Source organism: Strongylocentrotus purpuratus, unplaced genomic scaffold, assembly GCF_000002235.5.
Source record: "Strongylocentrotus purpuratus isolate Spur 01 unplaced genomic scaffold, Spur_5.0 spur5_scaffold_12, whole genome shotgun sequence".
Taxonomy (NCBI): domain Eukaryota; kingdom Metazoa; phylum Echinodermata; class Echinoidea; order Camarodonta; family Strongylocentrotidae; genus Strongylocentrotus; species Strongylocentrotus purpuratus.
The window spans coordinates 13371288-13396029 of NW_022145597.1; the positions used below are offsets into that span (position 1 = coordinate 13371288).

General features: G+C 37.2%; 1 protein-coding gene across 1 annotated transcript in view; it reads left to right on the plus strand.

Moving 5' to 3' along the window:
* LOC583938 (cAMP-dependent protein kinase catalytic subunit PRKX) overlaps positions 1-24742 on the plus strand; it is a 68927-nt gene that overhangs the window by 20336 nt on the left and 23849 nt on the right. The window contains exons 3-4 of the mRNA XM_011682744.2: positions 10891-11157; positions 11830-11949. Of these exons, the coding sequence (XP_011681046.1) occupies positions 10891-11157; positions 11830-11949 (387 nt within the window). The remainder of the gene's footprint in view (positions 1-10890; positions 11158-11829; positions 11950-24742) is intronic.

Here is a 24742-nt window from a genome sequence, read left to right on the forward strand (position 1 = left end):
TGGCTGAGAGCAAATTTGTCATAGAAATGGAGTATATCGAGTTTTATGTAACAGGGCCCAGAAAGACGTTGACTTTGTTCTGAGTATATGAATGCACACCCTCCTAGCTCGAAGGAGACGATAGTGTATAATTTGCCTGTATTTTCTATACCGGTATAACCCTTTTTAAAGAGTTAAGAGTAACCAGGAAAGAGTCTGCATAGTTCTATAGAGTACTGAAGTGCTAACGTCATATTCAATCATTGTCAAGGTTACTGGTTTCAAACAACAAAGCTTGCGAATGAGGTTCACCAAGAAATCATTCAAGCAGCGGGCTGGAACAGGGCAAATTTAGTTTTCGGCGCTGGTAATAATAATAATAATAATAAAAACGTTACTTATAAAGCGCTTACCACCAAAGTCTCTAAGCACTGGTGCACTTGATCACCACGCCATTGTTTAGCACAAAATTGTTCGTATTCAACAACCTTGACAACTTGGAAAGTATAATGCCACACTTCAATACTCTACAGTGGCTAGCATTCCAATATCAGAGTAGCCATCGAGCCGATTATTAAAAGATATATCACTGTGCATGCTTCTCGTCAACACTGGCTAATGATGTAGCTGCATTTTTTCATGTGCGCCGTTGAATAGCGGTCATCGACCAAGATTGCTGTTGATACTAGCTGCATTTACACAGCAAGCAGAAACCATTGGTTTTTCTCACAATTGGAGTTTTGTTGGCGGTTGCTAGGCAACTAGCCATAAACACAGTGAAAAACCCAAATAAAAACAAAAAACACCTAAAGTGTGCATGGTCTTTTTAAAGGCTGGCCGAAACTCCACTATTTCGTTGGAACTCAATCTTTCTCTACTGAAAGTAAGTTATTTTTGGAGTGGACATGCCCTTTAATCGCAATTCTACACAAGTTTGCAGCGCATACACTGGAGCATAAGGATCCTATTGCAAAATTATTTTTAAAGCTATTACAAGTTGTGCAGCAAGTGGATATAAAATATTGAATTTCAAGTCTGATGTGCACTTTCACTGTATACGTGTATGTGCTCAGGATATATTTCACATGTCCTAAAATAACTGCAATACAGACCATGTTGAAATAGCTAAACAACCTCGACTCAAGCAAACATCACATTTCCTTCCTTTCAATAAAGCATGTACGCATGTATTGAAAATCTAATCTAGTAATGATGGTACTCTCCTCAATACCATTTCAAAATGCAGGACTAGCTATTTATTCCATGGCATAGGTATATTAGTATTGCATTTATTGTGAGAAAGAACATTTTGGAAGAGAATTTTCAGGTGATGAGAAAGTAGGTTGTAAATGAAGTAAAAAGAACTCTCTACAAGTAGTAGTCTTCTTCTTTCAGTCAGGTTTTGCATGTAAATGCACTGCTGTGGCCATCACAAGTTTATCCTTCTCTGTCTGCTGTTGTTCTTGTTGCCTCTGACAGCCTTTTCCATGTTCTAGAAGTAGTAATAGTGGTATACTACTACCTCTATGTAGACATTTTTGGGAAACCATGGCCCCAGTGCCAAGCTGATGATGGGGGGGGGGGGGGGGGGGGGGGGGGGGGGGAGGAGCAGGGTTTCTACTTGTGATATGCCTGCAACATCCAGGGACACTATTTTCGCCTCAGCAACATCAGTTCTGACTATTTCTTCTTGGATATACATCTAACATATTATCGCTTTATTCTGTTTTATGAGCATGTTAGAAGAAACATTTGGAATAGGGATTTAGGTGATGAGAAATGTTGGTTCTGAATGAAGTAAACAGAACTCCTATGTGGAAAACCATGACCTCTGTGACAAGTGTAGGGGTCACCATTTGTGATGACGTGCTTAGCAAAATCCAGCAAATCAAATGGTAGTCTCTGACATCAACTTTGGTCAGCCATATACTTTTCCTTACCACTTCTTTTTGATGTATTGCAGACCAAATTAAGGAAGAAAAAAAAAGTAGGCTTCTTTGTAGTCCCCAGGAGAATTTTGTTGGGTTTGTTTGTGATATTTGCTCACAATTTTGTATGTATTTAAAACCTGCAAAATGGCAACTTGTCATATTTCTTCATTGGAAATGAGGGCCGTGCTATGGAACTGAATGAAAGAATGAAAATAATGATAAAGAATATAGCAATAATTAAGTGATGCATCACATGCCATGCACCAATGGTGCCCCATATAAATGGGTGAAAAACTGGCAGGCACAAGTATGAAATAGATATCCATCCTTTCAAATTTGCCTAAACTTACAATAAGATTACTTTTTTAAAGGTATAGACCAGTTTTGGAAACACCCCCCTCTCAAAAAAATGAAATGGAAACTCTTATTACCAATCATGTGAAAGAATATGATTTGACTAATACGTGGTGATACAAATTTTGCCGGGAAACCGCCTACTAATTGATATATTTAGTAAATTATCATATTGATCCGGCCTGGATAGATATCGCGAATGCACTTCAACATTGAAAATTTGGGCTTATATTTCTGCTTTTTCGCGAATTTAGGTTGTAGTATTGCCATCTAAACCTCTGAAAGCAATATTGAATGGATATTTTGCACCCAAAACCCTTGAACCGCAATTTTACCACTACCGGTCTATAATAAGACTAAGATTTCAGAGGACAGTCACTTTTGTCAGAACAAATTCTGAGACATTCCGCAGGAGATCACCCAGGGTCAGACCTCACAAACTGTCATTCACACTAGCCTTTGTTGAAAGACGTGAGGAACCATTTCCATGGACCTGACCCTTGAAAGGTAAAAAACACATCATTATCCATGCTTTCATGACAGAGTACATAAACCCAGCAAGTTTGGAGGACTTTTCCCAGACTTTGATCGTCCTTGGTCTACAAGCTATGATTCAAGGTTGATCGTATTTATTTCCCTTTTCATCCGAATTGTTTACCCGACCTTTACTTCAGAAATTAATTTAGTAACAAGTATGGAATATGAAGAGTAGACTTGCAGTGCAATGAGGCTGGAGGCATAATGATCTGTGTGGATAAATTATATACCTGTACATCGACCTGGTCTATGACCATGACACATACGATAGTATCTAAACCATCTTCTTTATCCTTGAGCTTTAAAAAAAAAAAAGAGGAGAGACTAGATACTCTCAACCTTTCTTTGGATCAGCTTGGGTTTCATTTCCTTGTTAAATGATATTGCTAGAAAAGTAAAGAAAAAAATGTATATTCATATGATATGTTTAGGGTCAATTGCTTAGCATTGTAAACATTTTAATGTGCATATTTGTCTTTCCCAGACAACTCTAGAAAATTTCTCACGACCATTGTTTTTTGTTTCTGTTGAGCCTTGGAATTATCGTTGTAATAATCATTGATCTAGCTTTGATAGATATTACAAATGCATGAAAGCTATGAGGAAGTTTGCAGAGTTACATGTTTGCTTAACGTCAATATTTCGACAAATCAAAATAGTTAATTTGGAGTGCAATGCATGAAAGCAATCCATTGTTGATCATGTGACCACTTTTGTGCTTACTCTACCGATAGAGTAAATTTATAAGTTACAGAATTATTTCCCAAAAATAAGATCAGTTTGCAGAAACAAGGTCAGGGAAAGAGTACACCTGTTAATCAGGATAAAACCTTTTAATACTGTTTTCACACTGGCAATATTTTGCTTAACCCGTACTATAGGTGGGGTTAAGGGGGGGGGGGGTCTTAGCCCCACCTATAGTACGGGGTTAAGCCTATTCCACTTTCTGTTCAGACTGGTATTTACCAAAGTGGGCTAGCCCCACCTATAGTACGGGGTTAACTAACCCTGCAAAATAGCAGGGCTTACTCCGCAATTGTGGTGCTAACTCCTGCTAACCCCGCAATTGCGGTGCTAAACAAATGAATGAGGACAGAAACGAAAAATAGTCCGGTACTACGCAATGGAGCGTATCGCAGCTGGCCAGATGCGAAGTATGTCCAATCATAACATTCACGATATCCGGGGTTAACAAAATGCAGTGAGAACAGCGGGAATTTTCTTATTCCGGAATAGGCGCTAGTACGGGACTAAAAACAGCGTGTGTGAAAAGCCAACAAAAATAGTCCGGGGTTAAGGATAGTACGGGGCTAAGCAAAGTACGGGGTTAAGCAAAACCAGTGTGAAAAGAGTATTAGTCCATCTGGACTTCCTTGTAGCTGTACTGTTTCAGTTTCAGTTTCAGTTTTAATTTTCATTTCCAACAGAACAGTAATTTTGACAAGAAATCAGATATACAATTCAACATTCAATAATATAATACATTTAAAGTTACGAAATAGAAAGTATACATAAATAATATGCAGTAAAATGTTGTTGTTGTTGTTTTGTTTTTAAAGATAAACCTGTGGAAATGCAGAGCTCGTAAAATATGGATCCCTCAAAATAATGAAAAACATAATTTTTGTAACATGTAAATATATTGACTTATATGTATATATATACATAGATTACCAAAAAGTGGCAAAATAATAATACATCTATAAATCCTTAATTTGAAAACTTGTTACAATAAAGTATAGTGAGCATTGATCCTATATTTGAAATTACCGTTAAAGTCTGCTGACAGGAGATTTTGTTGTTTCAACTTGACCTTTACATTCTCCTGTACGGTTTAGAAATTAAGGGGGCATGATAATTCCCCTACCACCATCTAATCTTTTGTAATCCAGGAAATTAACAGCAAAATATTGTATAATTTTGGGTTCTATTAATTATCAGTCAGACAAATCTATGATTGAGTACCAATATGTGTTGTTGAGATTACTACACAGAATATTCAAGTTTTCATTTTTCAGCCAGGCCCTGCTCATATATCTTGTCATCGTCTCTTTATTTCTCATCCATTTGTTCCACCAAGCTTTTCTGTACTAAAGGAGAGGAAATGACATCTTAAGTAACATGGAATATTCAAGGTTTTCTGTTTTTAACACTGCTCACATAACTTGTAATCATGTTGGTTTAAAGCACCAAACAAACAAGCACTTAGTTTCATCCTCTTTATTCCTTCATTTGTATAGATACCACTAGTTAGAAAGTGAAACACACATTTTTCCTGTAAAATAGAGAGGAAATAATATCCTAAATAACACAGACTATTCAAGGTTTTCTATTTTTAACACTGCTCATAATCATTGTAACCATTTCATAATAATAATCATCATAATAATAGCCTAATAGTCCACTCCAAATTTTATTAAACCGAAACGGAAATTCTTTTTGCCCAATTGTTCGTGAGCCCGTCAGCCACTGAGCAGCGCCAGATCGACGTTGCTCTATCCCTTATTGTTGAACGCCAAACAAGGTAGCAACAACTCCCATCTTTTAACGTCTTTTGGTATGATGCGGCCGGGGTTCGAACCCACGACCTCCCGGTTGTGTGGCGGACGCTCTACTGACTGAGCCAACACTCCGGTCCGATTTTGATTTAAAGCACTAAACAAAACCCTTACATACATCGTTATTGTAAGTCCATTTGTACAGAAACTCCAATAAAGTCCAAAATACCTTTGAATATTGAAGTTTTGAAGGTTTTCTTTTTCAGCACTATCGTGTAAGTTGTAACCATAAAGCACCAAACAAGCTCTTATTTGATTGCTGTTGTATAGACATCCCACCAAGCAATTTTGTGTTTTTGGACAGGATATAAAAGTCCGAATGAAAGCATTCTGAGGTGAAAATGGTCTCACCATTGTGTCACAAAAGTCACCATGTGGTCTATATAGTGAAGTCAAGCATAGTATGTATAGTCTACATCACAGACTCAAGTCAAATGTTAAAGGTAAAGACCAGTATTGGAAATGCCCCAATTTCAAAAAATGAAATGGAAGCTCTCATTACCAATCATGTGAAAGAATATGTTTTGACTAATACATGATGATAAAAAATTTGCCGGGAAACCGCTTACTAATTCATATATTTGGTAAATTTGTTTCTCTCATGGTCTGTGAGAGATATAGGGTAGTCCCATATACATCTTTCTGTGTATAGTGCTAATTGTAACTTTACGAAGAATGGGCCAAATTTCTTATCATTTTGATGATTCCAGAACCTTGCAGATGCTAGATGATCAACCTTTTCTGATCGATTCCACAACGTTTCTTTCACAATGCAATCGCATGACCATAACTGGTCTTTACCTTTAAGGTTTTCCCGTCCATTTGACCACCTTTTTAATTCAATTTCATACTTTTTAAATTCAATTTAGTTCAGAAACTTCTTAAACTTGCACATCCCATAGTCATTCCTTTTTCCAACTTTGTCCAATCAATTTCGTCATGTTGCCATCAATTTTGTCAAGCATTATTCAAATTTTAAAAGTGTTTGTTATAATAACTTGTCTAAGCGACGAGCTTGAATGAAATTCTCTTGAAATTGATTGTACAAAGACTAAAATTTGATTATTACATTCTGCAGCGGATCGCCGGTTGAGACAAATTTGAATAAAATCCGACAAACATGAATGGACAAGTGTGGAAATTAATTGACCATTGGCTTACTTAAATGACAAATGATAAAATTAACTTTGACATTTGCATGATTCCAGATTCCTAGAATGAAATTAAAGTGCACATAGATGATTTTGATTGAAAAAAGTGTTAAAATGGATGCAAAATCCTATATTAGGCCTCAATACCAAAAGTGATCCAAAGCCCCTCTAAATTTAACAATATCAATACCGGTACCTCTCCCTCCTCCAATTGTAAAAGTTTTTTTTTTAAGTCCATTAAAATAAATCCCTGTAACCTTTGTACAATGGAGTGTAATCCATTATATTATGTATATCAACTTTGTCAGTAGATATTTCAATATAAAACCTTGTTTTAAAAAAAAATCATATTTTAGATGTGATTTCTCTTTTAATCAAAACATACTAAGTTTCCACAGGCTTATATTAGAATAGCCTGAGAAATGCTTTAATTTTCTTTTCTTTTCGAGGAGAATCACTATGATACCTTGTGTCTCTTACATTAGACTGCATATCAATGACTTGAGCCTCGGTGCAATGCTCGTTTGTTTGTCTTTTTTTTCTTCAAAAGAAAATAATAATAATCATCTATTAGATGCTGCTTGTAAGTGTCGGCTTGCATGGGGATGTAGATATACAGTAGGCTTGCGGGTGCACCATGTGAGAGAGGACTCCTCAATCCTCCTTCTCTCTCACATTGTGCACCCGCAAGCCCACTGTAAATCATCTATTAGTAATGATCATTTATTGTTTCATTAATATATGTATTTCAGCACGATGCATAAAAAAGAAGGAAAACAAAATGCCTGATTCATTTTCACTCTCCATATTGATCAGATTTCTGGCTCGCAATTGGAGTAATATTCCCTTTTCTTTTATTATATTTGTGAAACCAAAAGGCGCTTGGCACTATGGTCATGGATTATATTACATACTTAGTACACACCTAGGCCTATATGTTAGTACTTTTACAGGTAGTATTATGTATATAATGAGTAAGGATCAGACTTAGTGGCAGACAGATATTATGGGAGTTTCTCAATTGAGAAAACAGAGAAGGCTTTTGAAAAGATAGGATAATAATTATTTTGAAAATACTTCTTGGCATGCATGTATACAAGGGTAAAGACTTCAGTAGGTATAAATAATAATAATAATTATAGATATTTATATAGCGCCGGTATCCACCAGGCTCTGACGCTCATGGCGCTGTACACATATTACCCTGGTTGTAGCTAAGCTGCCAAAGTAACTAGCACTCAAGCATATCAAGTACCCATATATCAGGTACCCATATATCAGGTAACGGTATTGTAAATGCCTGTAATTTCTAGCTATTGTAGTGTTACAAAATATTCGTTCGTGACCTGAAACCCAACAAATTAGGCAGAAGTTTCTGTCTAGCATGCAACCAATTGTTAAATACCGGTAGAGTCTATGCAATATAGGTGTGGTCATGTTCATGTTGACATGTTGTAGCAACTTCGAACATGATCTGTACTCATGGGTATGAAACACTAGCTTAAAAAAAAGTTTAACATGAATTTGAAACCAGTGTTTTATTATAGACTACTAAAGTGACTTCTCCCCTTGAAATGGGGATCAATAATAGTCTTTGGAAGGTCCCGTTATTGTTGTTTTGTTGGGCCGTACAATAGGACTTGCACTCGGCCCGTCATGTGGACCCCCAGTTTGTATTTGGCACTTGTTACAGTCCAAGTGTGCATGTGATTCCCCTCTGCACATGGGTCTTCCATCCATGGCCCAACCCCCCTCTGGAGAGAACTCCTCTGAACTTGGTATAATAGGTCACACACACACAGCGTACACGTGCGCTATGGGTGCTACAGCTGAGATGATTTGTTAGTGTCGTTTCCAAGGCTACTCAGGGGAAAGCAATAGTCTTGCTATTATTGAAGATTTTTTAATGCCAGAACCAGAATTTGACATATGATATGTTTTTGTTTTATAATTCATGATACGTGTATTATACTGTAGATATGGGCCAACTATACTCTTTTGCATGTAATTATAGTGCTGTGGTTTTGCATTACGTCAGTATTGTACAGATACAAGGTCATTTGAAAAACAAGAGAGAGAGAGAGAGAGCGTATACCGGTATTATATGTAGTACAGCTATTGAGGAGTCATCTACTTTATTGACTATATTCCTTTCAGTTGAATATTTCGGTTAGACCGTTTTGCACCTATGATCTGTTGAATTTATGATTCATATCAAAACAATTTATATAAACTTGTTATATTTGCCTATAAATGTTGTTATTTTTTGGCTCTGCAAATGCTAGGAGGGAGATGTTGCTGCCCAAATGAATAACATTGGAAAGTGAACTGAACTTCACCATTTTGAGTTGTCTATACAATTTTTATTTAAAAAAAAAATTACCATCTTTAGGATTATCCAGGAGTTGATTCTTTAGTAATATTAATTAATTAATAAATAAACACAATGAATATGAATAATTGAATACATGGATAAAGAAAGGAATGACTGTATGAATAAATGAATGAATACTCAATAAACTCATGACAAGATAAATATATTCAAGTACATGAATAAGTTAGCAAATAAATAATTGGATAAATGATTGAATGATATTTTCATGAATGTATGAATGAATAAATAAGTGAATGAACTAAATGCATGAACGAATGATTCAATAGTTGAAAAATAAAAGAATAAAGACATTAATAAATGAAAATGCAACTTTTCATAACATTATCTATCAAAAATGGAGTCAAAGGGATTGTAGTCTTTAGTTTAAAGAAAAGCAAACCTGTCACATTGTCACCTAAAAAAAAGATACCAAACTTCATGAAAAAAAAGGATACCGGTAATTCATGAAGAAGATATATTTTAACAGAAATTCCATCTTCACCCGAAAAGTGACCCTTTGGCATCTATCATATGTATAGGATGATTAGAATCACACTGAAAAATATTTAATTTAAACTTTTGAACCTAAATGTGATTAAAGATGATAGCATCAAATTATTACCCAATTAGTGATCTCGGGTTCTGTTATGTCTACCTACTCCCTCTCGATGGGATCTCAACAAAAGTATTTGGGATCCGTCAGCGACGACACTTCCCAAGACGAGACGCAACCAAATGCTGGTGATAACGAAGCCAGTTGTTAATGCACGAGTTAAGGCTGCTTGACAGTCCAGCTATGCGGCTAATTAAACTGGCATTTAATTGGCGGAAGGGGGCCAAACTCCTGGTGAGGCTCTTTGCCATTGTGAAGGGTGTAAATCTAAAACCGGTAGCAAACCACATGGAGCATGAACATGCCGCATGATGTTCTTAATGATGTGATCCGTTATGAATTTGATCTGTTGTGCATGCATCAATACGTGTCACAGGTAGATCTAGCTGTTGTCTGTTTTCTTTATCAGCGGAGCTGGTATAATCAAAGTTCACAGTTTACATTGTCTTTGTTGACGAAAAATACACTGGAGCTATATATATGAATAGTTCAGCTTTGGAAAACGTACACAAAAATATAAGTAATGAATATGTATTACTCTTACTGCAGAAATAATTCTTTTGTTAAATCCCCATTTGCCTTAAACTCAGAAATAAAGTTGCATTTGGATGTTCAAAACTTTTGTTTGAGTTTCACAGTGTAAAAATTGCATTGATTTGTATTGTTTTTTTTTTAAAGAGGTCATCATCTTCTAATAACAACAATCATCATCATTTTGAGTTGTCGCTCAACTATTCCCCAAATTGCTAGCAAAAGTAAAAGCCATGCTATGTTGTTGGCCTCTGCCAATAATGATAATTAAAGCTTCTTAAGCTACATTTATATTGCGTACATATTCATACCATGGGATGCTCAGTTCACCTTCAAAGTAGTATTATTACCCTGGCTGCCCCAACCAAGGCACTCAAAGCATTCAAGTGATAAATTCCTACCAGGTTCCCATTTACTACACCTGGCTGGAGATTGGCACATGGACATAAATGTTATTGATATAAAGTCTTCTTCCCAGAAGTCCTGGCAACAATGGTATTAATTAATGTGCCTCTGTATGGTAAAGCCATTGTGGATAGAATCTATCTGCATATGTTTTGAAAGCTTATGCAATTTTATTGATTGTAAATGGTTACTTTATAACAAACTTTATTGCAAAGATAAGAATTTATGTATTTGCAATTAACTTAAATTCATGAAGTGTGTAATTTTTATCTACTGAGATTTAGCTTGAATAGTTAGAAACAAACATTTTCCTCTTGTGAGTGGTTTAAAAAATGGCCATCAGCACCAAATTTATGCAGAATTTCCATGTCGTAAATATTATCGGTTTTAATTTAAACCATTTAACATGCATGTAGATCATTTAATCAATATGTTTATTTTTTCTTTCCACCTTCAGACATTGGACGCACCACACCGACACGTTCCTCTACATGCTCCTCGAATATGCCTGTGGGGGCGAACTCTTTACATACCTCCGGAACAGTGGCCGCTTCAACAACGACACGGGCAAATTCTACGCCATGGAAATCATATCTGCAATAGACTATTTACACAAAGAAACCATTGTATACAGAGACTTAAAACCAGAGAATATATTATTGGATTCAGAAGGTCACGTGAAGCTCACCGACTTTGGGTTTGCCAAGAAGCTGGTGGATAACAGGTAAGCGTAGCCAGAGATTGTGTCTGCAGCTAGGGCCAACTGAGATCACTTGAAGGAGATGAAGATACAAGTTTAACCTTTTACCAGCTTTGCTCGTCCAATGGAACAAACATGGGACTGCAATGCCGCAGTCAACTTTTTTCACACAGTACAGTGCACATGATGATCTACGGTACTCCCAAACATTTAATTGTATTCAACAAAGGCCCTTCTTCAACCAGTCCACCTTTGATTCTTGAGTTATGAAAAACACAAAAGTAACACCAAATTTACAAGGGGTATGGATAATTAAGGTGTCAACCCATTAGCAACTACAGATTTTGTTACTCACTAGTAGATGTTGCAATATTGCTCTCATTTTGGCATAGTTCTGAACGAAAAAAATGTGGGCTATTTTTCTATGTGGCAGAATCCTACTGTAGACATCATAAGGAGTATGCACGAATAACATTATCACGGTAGCTATAGACCTAGAACGTATCCTACAGAGCATTAAAAACTTATGAAAACGGATGGGCGATTTCGGGTGGTTCAGTGAGTAAAAGGAGGGGCGGTTCCGTGAGGTTTAGTTACTAAAGGGTTAATGTTAACTGCACATGTGCTATGTAAATTTATTATTAACATCTTCATGTAGAAGTCATCCTATTTTCACTGATTTTTCCCATACTACAGGACGTGGACATTATGTGGGACGCCGGAATACTTAGCACCAGAGATCATCCAAAGTAAAGGGCACGGGAAGGCAGTAGATTGGTGGGCGTTGGGTATCCTCATCTATGAGATGCTTGCAGGGTGAGTAATGATAATGATGATGATGATGATGATGATGATGATGATGATGATGATGATGACGACGACGACGACGACGACGACGACGATGACGACGGCGACGACGACGACGACGACAATAATCTGGATTTATATACAGCTTAATTTGAAATACCAACTCTAAGTGCTTTACAGATGTTATTACTCAGGTCATTGGATTCATTCCCGCACAATATGCACCATCTCCACTCCCTAGGGAGTATTCCTTCCATAAGGTTACCTTGATGGCATATGACAATTACTTTTATTTGGATACACAGAGAGAGAGAGAGAGAGAGAGAGAGAGAGAGAGACAATGCATGAATGTGCATTTTTGTTAAGGTCATATTTTCCACGAAAAAGACATTTTTGCTTTTCTCTTTTTTGATAATTTCCTTGATGTTGGCAATCTTAATGTGAACAAGGCTCCAGTCAACCTGAACGCAGCATTCATCCCAAACATGCAGGGAATCCTCCCTCTATCCTCTCCCCATCCCATCTTGGGCACCGGCATTCATATGTTTCCCCATGGCTCCCTCGTAAATCTATCCATTTACAAGACTTTTTTACATCCATATCTACATAGCTTTTTTTGATGGTCTGTTTTATGATGACTATTTATGAGGTGTATGTGTTTCTCAGTGTCAAAGGAAATAGAAGTGTGCTGCTACGTCATACCCAAGCTAAATGCTGCAGTGTCCCTCTCAGCTATTTTTGATTAATCTTATATTAGAATAAACATCTCTTTTTTCCAAGGGAGCTTTTTTTCCGGGATCTGCTATTGCTTTAAAGATATAGACCGATAGTGGTAGAATTGCGGTTCAAGGGTTTTGGATGCAAAATGTCCTTTCGATATTGTTTAAATATTGCCTTCAGAGGTTTAGATGGCAATACTTCAACCTAAATTTGCATAAAAGCAGTAATATACATGTATGCCCTAATGTTCAATGTTGAAGTGGATTCGTGATTCTATCCAGGCCGGTTCGATATGATCATTTACCAAATATATCAATTAGTAGGTGGTTTCCCGGCAAAATTTGTATCATCACGTATTAGTCCAAACATATTCTTTCACATGATTGGTAGCAAGAGCTTCCATTTCAGTTTTTGAGAGGGGGGCGTATCCAAAACTGGTCTATAACTTTAAAGTGAGATTTTCTGGTAGCAGTTCTTTTAGATATTCTATTTTTTCTTCTTCACCAGAGCTCTTCTAAGGCTTTCCAAAACATAATTTCTCTCTTTTCCTGTGTTTTTCCTCAGTGCGTCAGTGTTCTGATTGGCATCTTTTGAAATTATTAAACAGGGCATGTTTTTTAGTCCTCACTATCACCCCTGGAAAACGTTTTGTTATTTCGCGTAATGTATTGAAACTAGACTCATTTTTGACATTAAAAAAAATGTAATTCTATTTCAAACTACATAGGAGAATATATATACTTGTGAAGAAAATCAAGAGCTTAAAATAAAAATAGATTAGCAGATGTAGTATGAAAAGATTCTCCTGACTTGCTTCTCTTTCAACGAGGTTTGGGAGCCGGGGTCAAAGCGAAGGGGAGGGGGCTAGCTGTCTCGGAGAGAAGTGTGTCAGAGGAAAGTAGTTTGTATCCCAAACATTCGGGGAATCTTGAACTTCGTCACGCAACATTTGTGCTTACCTCTATGGGCTATACATTATCCTCTTGTAAATCATGTGGTGCGTATATAGGTAAGCCGTTCTCAACTGCACCGGAGAAGTAGGTCAGCTTGTGTATTTTGTTAGCCATGTATGTGCACTATGTTTATCTCTTTTCATCACACTCATGTCTCTGTAGCTTACCTCTCTTGTCTCTCTCTCCTCTATCTCTCTCTCTCTCTCCATCTCTCTCTCCATCTCTCTCTCTCTCTCTCTCTCTCTCTCTCTTCCAGCTGCCTCTTTACCCCCCCCCCCCCCCCCCCCCCCCCCCACTGCCCCACTCCATCCCTGTCTTTCACCCTGCCTTCTTCTCTCTCTCTTTCTCTATCTCTATCTCTTTCTCTTACTCCCCCTAGCTGCTTCTTTACCCCTCTCTCTGCACCACTCCACCTCTCTCTCTCTCTCTCTCTCTCTCCCCTCTCTCTCTCTCTCTCTCTCCTTTTCTCTCTCTCTCTCTCTCTCTCTCTCTCTCTTCCAGCTGCCTCTTTACCCCTCCCACTGCCCCACTCCATCCCTGACTTACACTCTGCCTTCTTCTCTCTCTCTTTCTCTATCTCTTTCTCTTACTCCCCTAGCTGCTTCTTTACCGCTCTCTCTGCCCCACTCCACCCCCCTCTCACTCTCTCTCTCTTTCTATAGCTGTCTGTCTTTTTCTTTATCTCTTACTCTATATCCCTGTCATCCTATCTTCTTTCATTCTCTTTAATCTCTCTTTCTATATATTTTGCTCCTTCTCTCTCAATGTTTGTCTTTTTGTTGACCTCTCCCCCTTCTCTCTCTGTCTCTCCATCCCTATCTTCAACTGTTTCAGTATCTCTCCCCTTTCACTCTGTATTTCTCTTCCTTCGGTTCTCTCTATATTCAGCAACCTCTCTCTACTTCTCCATCTTTCTATCATTTCCTTATCACCTCTTATGAGCCTCCTCATTCCTTGGGGCATTTTTAAATGTGCCTACCACTTCATTACGTTATCCACAGTGTCATTCAGAGTGCATTCATAGTTTGCTTTAAAAATGTGCCCAGAACTCAGATGTTTTTTTAATTTTCACAATTAGACCAATCGGAAACTGGTGTTCCAATTGATATCCAGTTTCCTTAATATACAATATTCATATTCATATTGTGCATTCTCCACTTTGCACTCGATCCTCCCTCCACCGACGTTGTGGAGCTTTGAGCACTGAAAGTGGATTATCCCAAATATGATAGGGTGTAGCTTTTATATATTAATTATCTGCATTATTCAGTGTGCATTACATAATTATGATTGCAGAGGAATAAGATTTTGTTGAGTTCTGGTAAAAAAAGAAAATGAATTCTCACAGAATCTAACGAAACTTACACTGAATGTTCAAGATTACAAATAAATGTCATGTGCCAAACAATTTTGGAAGAAAATGTATACTGGCTGAGTAATGAGCATAGAAAGATAAGGAAATCAGGGTAGTACTAGCCCCGACACCATGTTTGTTGTCCCATATACATCTATCTGTGTAAGTGATTGTTACTTTACCAAGACTCTGCCAAATTTATGATGATTTTGATGACTCTAGAACCTTGCATTACACACCATTACTTACATGCTATATGATCAACTTTTCTGATCCATTCCACACCTTTTCTTTCACAATGCAATCGCAATACCAGTACTCAAGTTTATCTTTAAACTGAGAACAAGTTCTGATGACCTCTGTAGTTTATACCCGTATATGAAGGCTCACGATTAGGTTTAAATAGACCGATTTACTAACATATTCAAATTTGATGCATAATTTTTAAACCTGAAAGCTTGTCCAAGGCTAGCCCAAGGCTAGCCAGACATAGGAACACGTTACTATGCATATTGGATTCCAAGTATTGTAGTTTATTCATTAATAACAGGTTAATGAAATACCTCCTCACCAGTTCCCCAGGAAAGAAACATCCATATTAAAATTTGAATATCCCGTATGTTAGTAAACTGGTCTTTTGAACTCCTTGGTGCGCATTCAACCAAGATCTGATCCTGGCTGTAAGATTTCAGTTCACCATCAGAATATCTTGATGCGTAACTCACGATGAGAAATGCAGCCCATGTCCCTTCCCTCTCCCTCGTGGGCCGTGAAGAAGAATGCAAGAGGCATCTTCGTTCCCTGTCGATCTCCCGTGTTTCATTACAAGAGACTCAGAGGGGATGCTAGCAGGGATGCTGGTAGAGCCCTAGTGGGCGAAGAAGGATGATACGATCCATGGGCGGTAGAAGAAAAGTGATAGGGACAGCGCTTATAGCACCCCATCACTTAAGCAAGACTCCATACTAATTTTATAGGTGGGGGGGGGGGTCTCTGTGTGCTTTGAATCCATTTTTACATAAAATGGAAAAGGACTTTTAGGAGTCTAGAAAAAGAAATTTGGAGATTTGGGGGGGGGGGGGGGCTTTACACTGGAGTTCTGTTCTGTCAAGCCTGATTTGTAAATGGGAGTTATATAACTTTTATTTTAGGTTTAGTTTAAATCAGCATTTTCATAATTGTATAATTTCACAGAATAGGAAGCTCATTTTTTTTTTTTTTGTATTGATGTATGATGTTACATCAGTAATCGCAACAAAACAACTTCACAAAATATCAAACATTTATAAATAGTAAGCTAAACTCAGATCTTTATCAATACACCAATAAATGTTTCACGTATTATCTGTTCACTACAATCTCATTTTTATACCAAGAAGTTGGCCATCGTCTATTTGTAAATTTTATGATTGCAGATCAAAGTTAACTCCAAATAGCAAAAAGGGTTCAACTCGCATTAGGCTTGCGAAAATGTACCTATAAGTATCACCACAACAGTTGCTACATGATTGTGTTATTCCTTATCGAGCGAGTATTTACGAAGATTTCCCAGTGTAAACGGAATCCTCCCATATACATACCGTCCACATTTTCTGTAATGTCTCCCTAGTCCCCCATCATCAAACTTTAATTCCCCTGTCCCTGATGAGTTCTTTGGGACAATGCACTTTGGAAGTGAACCTCGACTGTGAGTTCAGAAACTTGGCCCCTTCATGTGGGCGGGCGGGTGACGTTTTAGGCCTGTCCTCATCAGCTTGAGATTGCCAAGTAGCCCGCTATTTTTGATTTGGGAAATAATCCTGAAGTTACAAATCGCGTCTTTATCAGGTCGACACTTGACTTAAAGACTTGAAACTCGAGCTCGAGATATTTTGCTCAGCGTTCGCCTATAGTGCGAGTCTTCGGGCTGGTGAAGACGCACCAGAAAAATAGCAGGATATTTTGCCAAATAGCGAGAGACTTTGCAAACTAGCCCAAGATATCTTGGGATGATGATCTCGACCATATATCCATTTGCAAGTTCGGGCTGATGAAGACGCAAATATATAATTTACGATCAGGATAATTCAAATAGCGGGATATTTGGCAATCTCGAGCTGATGAGGACAGGCCTAATGGTAGACCATCTACATTTTGAAATCGCTGAGGATTAAGCCTAATTGCTAACATCGTTCAAGGGAGTCATGATGTGTTTTTTGAGGGGATACAATCGTATATTATTTTCAATGTCTGCCCATGGTGGCCAAAGCATTATGATGTTAAAGAGATGAATATACTGGTATCTTTTTTTGTCATAAATTTGTATATGTTTAGCTTCATTTTGACAAGGTTAGAGGATGGTTATTTAGAAAGTGCTGAAGTCTTTCTATTTTGTAATCTGATCTAGAATTTTCTGATAAAATCAAATTTATTTTTTCAGTTCCAGGCCCATATAATATTATAACAATTCCACACAATCAAGCTAGATTTTTTTTTTATAGATATGATATTGTTTATAAACTTTTATGTCGAGGGAGGAGAGACTATCGAAATATTAATCAAAATGGATTTGCACGTACTTATTTTAAGCAGTCCCCATATATATTTCTTTGAAATTTAGGACTTGTTGGCATTATTTCAAGATACTGTCACAGTTTTTTTTTAACAAGGAAAGGTTTAGCTGATATAATGGATTAATACTTCTTTCAATCCATCTTATCAATACACATTTAGATTACATATTAATTCAAGAAATAAATCTCTTAGGAGACACTTATATCAATCATCAAATTTCATTACTCTAATAAGATGGTTTATATCGTATTTGGTTTCACAAACATAACAAGTATTGGGTTTCAAGGTCATTCTTGTAGTATGAAGCAACTGCTCTTGCTTTCTCTAATTGGAAATTGATCTTGATTGATTTGATAATGATATTTTAGCTACAGAATGATAGATGATTTCTGGGACGGAATTATACAACTTGATATTGGATGGAAATTGTTTGTTTATGACTTTGTACTGTTCTTTCATTTCTGTTTTTTTTTTATTGTTTACTTTTGTCTTGTTTGCAATGATTGAAGCAATAGAGAAAATTTTACAGGGATTATCTGATACTTTGGTCTTGGATTTTGAAGGTTAATTGACTCGATTTTAACTCATGTAGGATCTCAGATCTGCAATGGGCTTTCATTTTTTCATCAATTAGCCATAATTTCTAGAGATGAGCTTTAGACTTCAAATAGGTATGATGACAATTGATCTTCTGAGGTGCATTAGAATGCAATCACATTGTAGAAAGTAATTTGAGTTATTATGAATAGAATATATATAAAACCCACCAATGATTTAATTTGTCGGATTAGCATTGCTGAATCCAGCAAAAATCATATCTCGCTCTATTTCTTCTTTTCTAACCTTTGGAGCTTTCCTTAGCTAAATTTCTCTCTGCTCCTACTTTTAAAATCCTTTTCTCTGCAATATGTTTTCTATTTTGTATATGATTTACATTAACAGCGATGTCTGTGTAGATGAGCTTTTTCATATGGATACAACCTTTTGGAATATGATCCTGTTATTTTGCAAAGTAGATTACCCGACCTTGAAAGTTTGACATGGAAATTGCCTTCCCGCTGAAAGATGTATGCTATTAATTTACACATGTTATCACCAATACTATTAATCATCAGTCATCCGTGATGCATGTATGTAAATATGAGATTGGATTGAAACTTGTTGATTGAATGATATTGCCCCCCCCCCCCACCTCACCTCAAAAATATGATCATCAATTTATTAAGAAGTTTCTGATATTTCCACATTGGCTTTATTCTTTACATCAATCCCATATTAAGATGGAAGGCTAAAAGAATTACAACAAGTAAAGAATTACATTGTCATCGACTCATCGATAGGTTGTAGTTCAACAATTTATCTGCAAACATTCAAATTTCAGAATTGTTTTAGTTTGAACTTTTTGGACTTGCTGTAAATTAACATTAGTGATCAGAGGGATGATACGAGAGCTGTCCTAAGAATAACCTTCTCTTCACGACCCTTTTTTCCTTTCACTCATTTACCTTCTCTTTTTAACATTTTTTAAAACTTCCATTTGATTGGGGAGCATGCATGGGGAGAAATGATTGTGTGCACATAAAAGCCGATAGAATTACATGTAAAATGTCACACTCGTCGCCTGTGGGTTCTATATTTGCACCACTTCATAATTTCCTCTCACCATGCTCTTAGAACATCGATAATTCATATTTAGCGAGATTTATGGCGAGGAATTCTGGGAGTTGGATGTGGCAGATGTCACATGACATAGTAGAGGTCATGTGACTCCTCTTCCCCGATCCCATAAATTTGACATGCAATAAATTCCTGTTCTGAGTGGATGGACATCATAAAATACATCCCCCACTTCATCCTCATTCAAATTTGATGCTGTAAAAACTGCCTATACAAGATGCTACCACAAGATCAAAACCTTTTTATGTGTAAATGAATGGCAAACAAGGATAAGAAAGAATACAAATTAGCTGCATGCTATTGCTATTGGTTTCCTATATTTCCTAAGCATATTTACTTGATTGGTGTTATGTTCTTTTAATGTGAATGTGTAGTTTGCTTACTTTAATTGAGATTGCACCCGGCAATGTTTTAAGTGGTTTAATTTTGTAACCACCATAACCAAACCTTAACCACACCTAACCTTTGGTTCTACATTCGTGCTGGGTTTTATGTTATTTCTTATTTCACATGGCTTTGCTTATCCGTTGGCAAATAGAATGTCTGGTGAAGTGTTGGATGTGTAAACATAATAAACAAGTTACTTATTTTCATTATAGGTGTAAACATTTTAAACAATTTTTTTTTTTAATTGAGTGGTACAGTTTAGGAGCATGGCTTAAATTTATATATCCTTTGTGAAGTTGGCCGTTATGAGATCAGCTGACACTGATACAAAAAAGGGGAGGCATAGATTGAGAAATGCATTACGGTACCAGTAATACTCAAGATAATTAGGGTTCGATTGCCACATAAGTACCATAACAAGAGTGACTATATGTTTCATCACATTGTGTTAGCAGATAATTAGTGTTTAATTACCACATACATGTAAGTACCATAACAATAGTGACCAGATGTTTCATCAAATCATGTTAGCATGTGAAAGCTTTCGTGCCTCTCTAAAAACATATCTCCTGACTAGTATATATTCACAGACCCTTGTCAGTCATTTTGCATAACATAGTGTCTGAACGAAGAGACTATGCCAGCTGCATGGTCTACTGCACACAATAGGCTCCAGGAAGACAAGAAAAGCGGTCTTTATGGACAGAGGGTCTCTGTGTACAGGTTCACTCTAGTACAAGACACAGCTAGAGACCGACAGGGCTAGGCTCTGCGCAAGAGTTTATGGAATTGTTTTCAAGTGTCAAATTAAAGTCTGTGCAAGCAGACTACCTACAGACTGGTGTCACAGACAGACAAAGTACATTCCATGTTTCATGTGGCGGCCATTTTTGAAATCTAATGATCGTGAAGCATGCCTCCTTTGCGACAGCTATGTTCGCACGGCCTGTCATTGTTCTAAACTTTTAGGTTCGTAAAATCCTTGAAGTTTTAAACAACGACCAAGTAACAACATGCATGTTTAAAGTTAAACAGCTCTAAGTTTTAAAGTATAAACCAGGCAAGCAGTTGCAACTACAAGCTGACTAAACATTGAAGCGAATAGACCAATTTCGTAATGTAAACAAATTTAATAATGCATAAATCTTTTTTAAGTGCCATGTTACTTCATTCACCTGTTAAAATTGATAAAAACCGCTCATGGTGTAAAACTTTGAGTTTACTTTCAGTTTACAAAATCATGAGTGTTTTTTGCAAGGTCTTTAACTGCAAGATAACCTCAAGGTTTAAAACTGCAAGCTAAATTTCAAGTTGGCAGACTTTAATGTCAACAGCTGATATTTGTATAATAATCACTAACAGGGTTGACACTCACGTAATAATGAGCTTGTGATGGACGGCAAACAATCACATGAATACATGTAGATATCTCATTATGGTTGTAATAACTTTTCATATGCCACACAAACAATCTTCCTGAGGGCTTATGACCTTTCAGAGGTCGCTTAACTTGTGAGCTCTAGCCTAAACACATCAGACTAACTGACTACACGACAGAAAAATGGTCTGTATGGACAGACTACCCTCTCTTGACTCAGACATCACACGTGAACCAAGAAATATCTGAAATGTTTGGAACCACTAGGCTAATAAACAGACTCCCCTGATTGCGATCACCACCCATACACAACACAGATGTCCGTCAGTGCTCAAAGGTGGTTGCGTGATATCAAAAGGTCACTTACAACTCAAACATGCTCTCATCATCATCAAACACCCTTTTGGCACTAAACATAGATATTGGGACCACCATCCATACATAACACAGATGTCCGTCAGTGCTCGAAGGTGGTTGCGTGGTATCGAAAGGTCATTTACAACTCAAACATGCTCATCATCATCAAATTCGTCTGCTGAATGCCAGAAGGGTTTAAACTTTATATACACACCCTTTTTGCGCTCAGCATACATATAACTATCACAATTAGAATCTGCATACATGTCAGTCAGTGCTCAAAGGTGGTTGCGTGGTATCGAAAGGTCATTCACAACTCAAACATGCTCTCACGTCATCAAATTCGTCTGCTGAGAGCAAGAAGGATACTTTCTCTATATGCACACACCCCTTTTGCGCTCAGTATACATGTCAGTCAGTGCTCGAAGGTGGTTGTGTGGTATCGAAAGGCCGTTCACAACTCAAACATGCTCTCATCATCAAAATCATCTGCTTAGAGCCAGAAGGGTATTAACTGTAGGTACACACCCTTTTTGCGCTCAGCTTACATTACCATCACAAGACTCTGCATACATGTCTATCAGTGCTCAAAGCTGGTTGTGTGGTATCAAAAGGTCATTCACAACTCAAACATGCTCTTACGTCATCAAATTCGTCTGCTGAGTGCATGAAGGGTTTTAACTCTATAAACACACCTTTTTTGCCCTCAACATACATATTGCTGTCACCCCAGCCCCCCCCCCCCCCCCACTCCGGGGTCAGAGGAACCGCATGCGTGTTCCTGAAATCTCCGGTACAGGGGTACTTTTTTACGCGCGACAAAGTCCTGCCCGCTATTGACTTTAACACCGGAGATTGGGGGGTGCTTTCAAAAGAGGGAACATGCATATGTGTACCCTAAATAACACTGAGTGGGGGAGGGGCCGGGGCTGTCACAAGACTCTGCATACATGTCTGTCAGTTGCTCAAAGGTGGTTGCATGGTATCAAAAGGTCATTCACAACTCAAACATGCTCTCCTCATCATCATCATCAAATTAATCTGCCTCGAGCCAGAAGAATATGAACTTTATATACACACACCTTTTTTGCACTCAGCATACATATTGCTATCACAAGCCTCCGCAACTGTCTGCTAACATCAACACTTAAAGCCATTTTGTATGGTATCGAGAGCTATACATTTATATTTACTATACTATACATACTTTAAAAAAACTTGCTGTAGGCTTTCCTGACATAGCAGTAATGCCTGCAAAGTGGATTCCAACTATAGAGATGCGTAACAGGTGTATAAACTGGTTGGTATCCAGGGGTTCATATATTGAATACACATTAGTAAATAGGGCACCGTTTCACGAAACTGTATCCAGTACAAGTACGCAGTTGAAACGCTGATTGAAACGCTGGTATTAACATTAAGGCATGCTTTGATGACGACACAATAGATTTTCACAACTGATTGTGAGCAGGTTTTTATGTTACTGGGCCCCACTTGTCTATTTCGGTGATGTCACAAACACGAAACACATTCTGACAACGGTGCCAACAGATTTAATAGTTCAAAATTTGACCGGCACCATTCCCCACATGGCTGCATTGTATGTATTGAGGACAGATTACGCTATTCAGGGTTCTAATTGTGCATGGCTGCCTGATGGTAAGGCGGGTCTAAAATGACAGCTGTAAGTCCATATGATAAATGACATGTCATTCTCGTAAGTGAGGGCATAAAGATGGTATGATGTACTGCATATCAAAATAATCATCTCTCTTTTTTGCACTTCCTGGTTAAATTTTGTCTCACATATCGTTGATAATATGACGAGACGAATCCCTACATTGATACATAATACATATGATATATAATGCTGACAAATTGCATATTGTACTGTAGTGTGTGTATACTAATTATATTTCATTGTTTGCAGCTTTGTTGTATTTTCCTCCTTATTTGTGACATACAGGATACTCAATTAATGATTTCTGCTCATCAGTATGTCAACCAATGGAGCTAATGTAAACTTTCCCAGCATTTCCCAGCATTTCCTGTGTTATTCAATTTTCTCCATAATAACTTAAATAATCAAGTTAGAAAGTGACAAGAATTGTCTGGGAGCAAGAGAGAGATAGGAGGGAGAGGGAGGGGTAAAGAAGGAGAGAGAGAAAGAGACACAGAGAGACAGACGGACAGAGAAAGAGAGGATGAGAGATTGGAGAGAGAGAGAAAGATAGAGAGTGATGGAGAGGGTGTAGGGATAGGGTGTGAGGATTTGGGACAAAAGTACAAGAGAATTTCAGGCAAGAGAGAAAAGTGGGAAAGAAGGAGAAAAGAGAGAAGATGAAGATGGCTGAAAGTGATATTGCAGCATCTGTTTGGAGCCAGAAGGGCATTAACTGTCATACTTTATCACAGTTAACAACACCCTTCTGGCTCTGAATGACGATCAGACAAAAATATCTATCACCATGGAGATATCTAATGAAGATGTGGACCTTTTATGATGATTAATTGATAAAAATCAGCAAATTATATGTTTTGAGAAAAGCTTCAAGTAGTTTGTCTTTGGAAAGGATTACCCTGGTGATTGTTTGTTATTGGGTCTGTTGCTGTTTCGGTCATTGACTCATTGTATTTAAGTCCATCATTGTTTATGGTATTTGTTTGTTTGTTTGTTTGTTTTAAATTTAAATTTCCTCTTTCTGTTCAATTGATGACTCAAGTAAATTTAAACATCAAATTAGAAATAAACAATATTACAACATTATTTGTGCTTGGTGTACTTCCTTCATTAGGCCTCTTATTGTCATGGCAGGGATGTAATCCATTATTTTATTTTAATAATACATGCAGATACTTTAAGATCTAAATTTGTCAGTTACCAGTATATATAAATTAATTAGAAAAGAAAGAAAAAATCTCAATTACTCCTTTAAAGAAGCCTGTTTTTATCTTCATTTTCTTCTACTTCTTCTTTTTCTTCTTCTTCTTCTTCTTCTGGTAATCTTCGAGTGGCTATGTAGCCTATCACAAAGATGAAGTAAAGATTACAAGTGATGTGAGGAAGACAAATTATTTTTAAGTAGGATTAGGGCATTAGATGCCTCAGAAGAGTCAACCCTTGAAAGCTTGATTGGATTTTAATTTAACTTCATATTGAAAAAAAAGAAATATGAAGATATGCATCAGGAGTTATCCTATTTTTCATTCATTTTTTAATCCATTTCTTTTCTGACAAAATTGTGAGATAAGCATAGTGGACAAAACAATGACTATATTTAAAACTCTCCATTTTCAGACTTTGAGACTGATTCTATAGTGAAATGCACATGTGGTAGAGATATATCTAATGCCATGGCAGCATATCAAATGTCCCTCTCTCACCTGCGATGAGAGAATGGCATTTATCAGACTTGCAAGGGA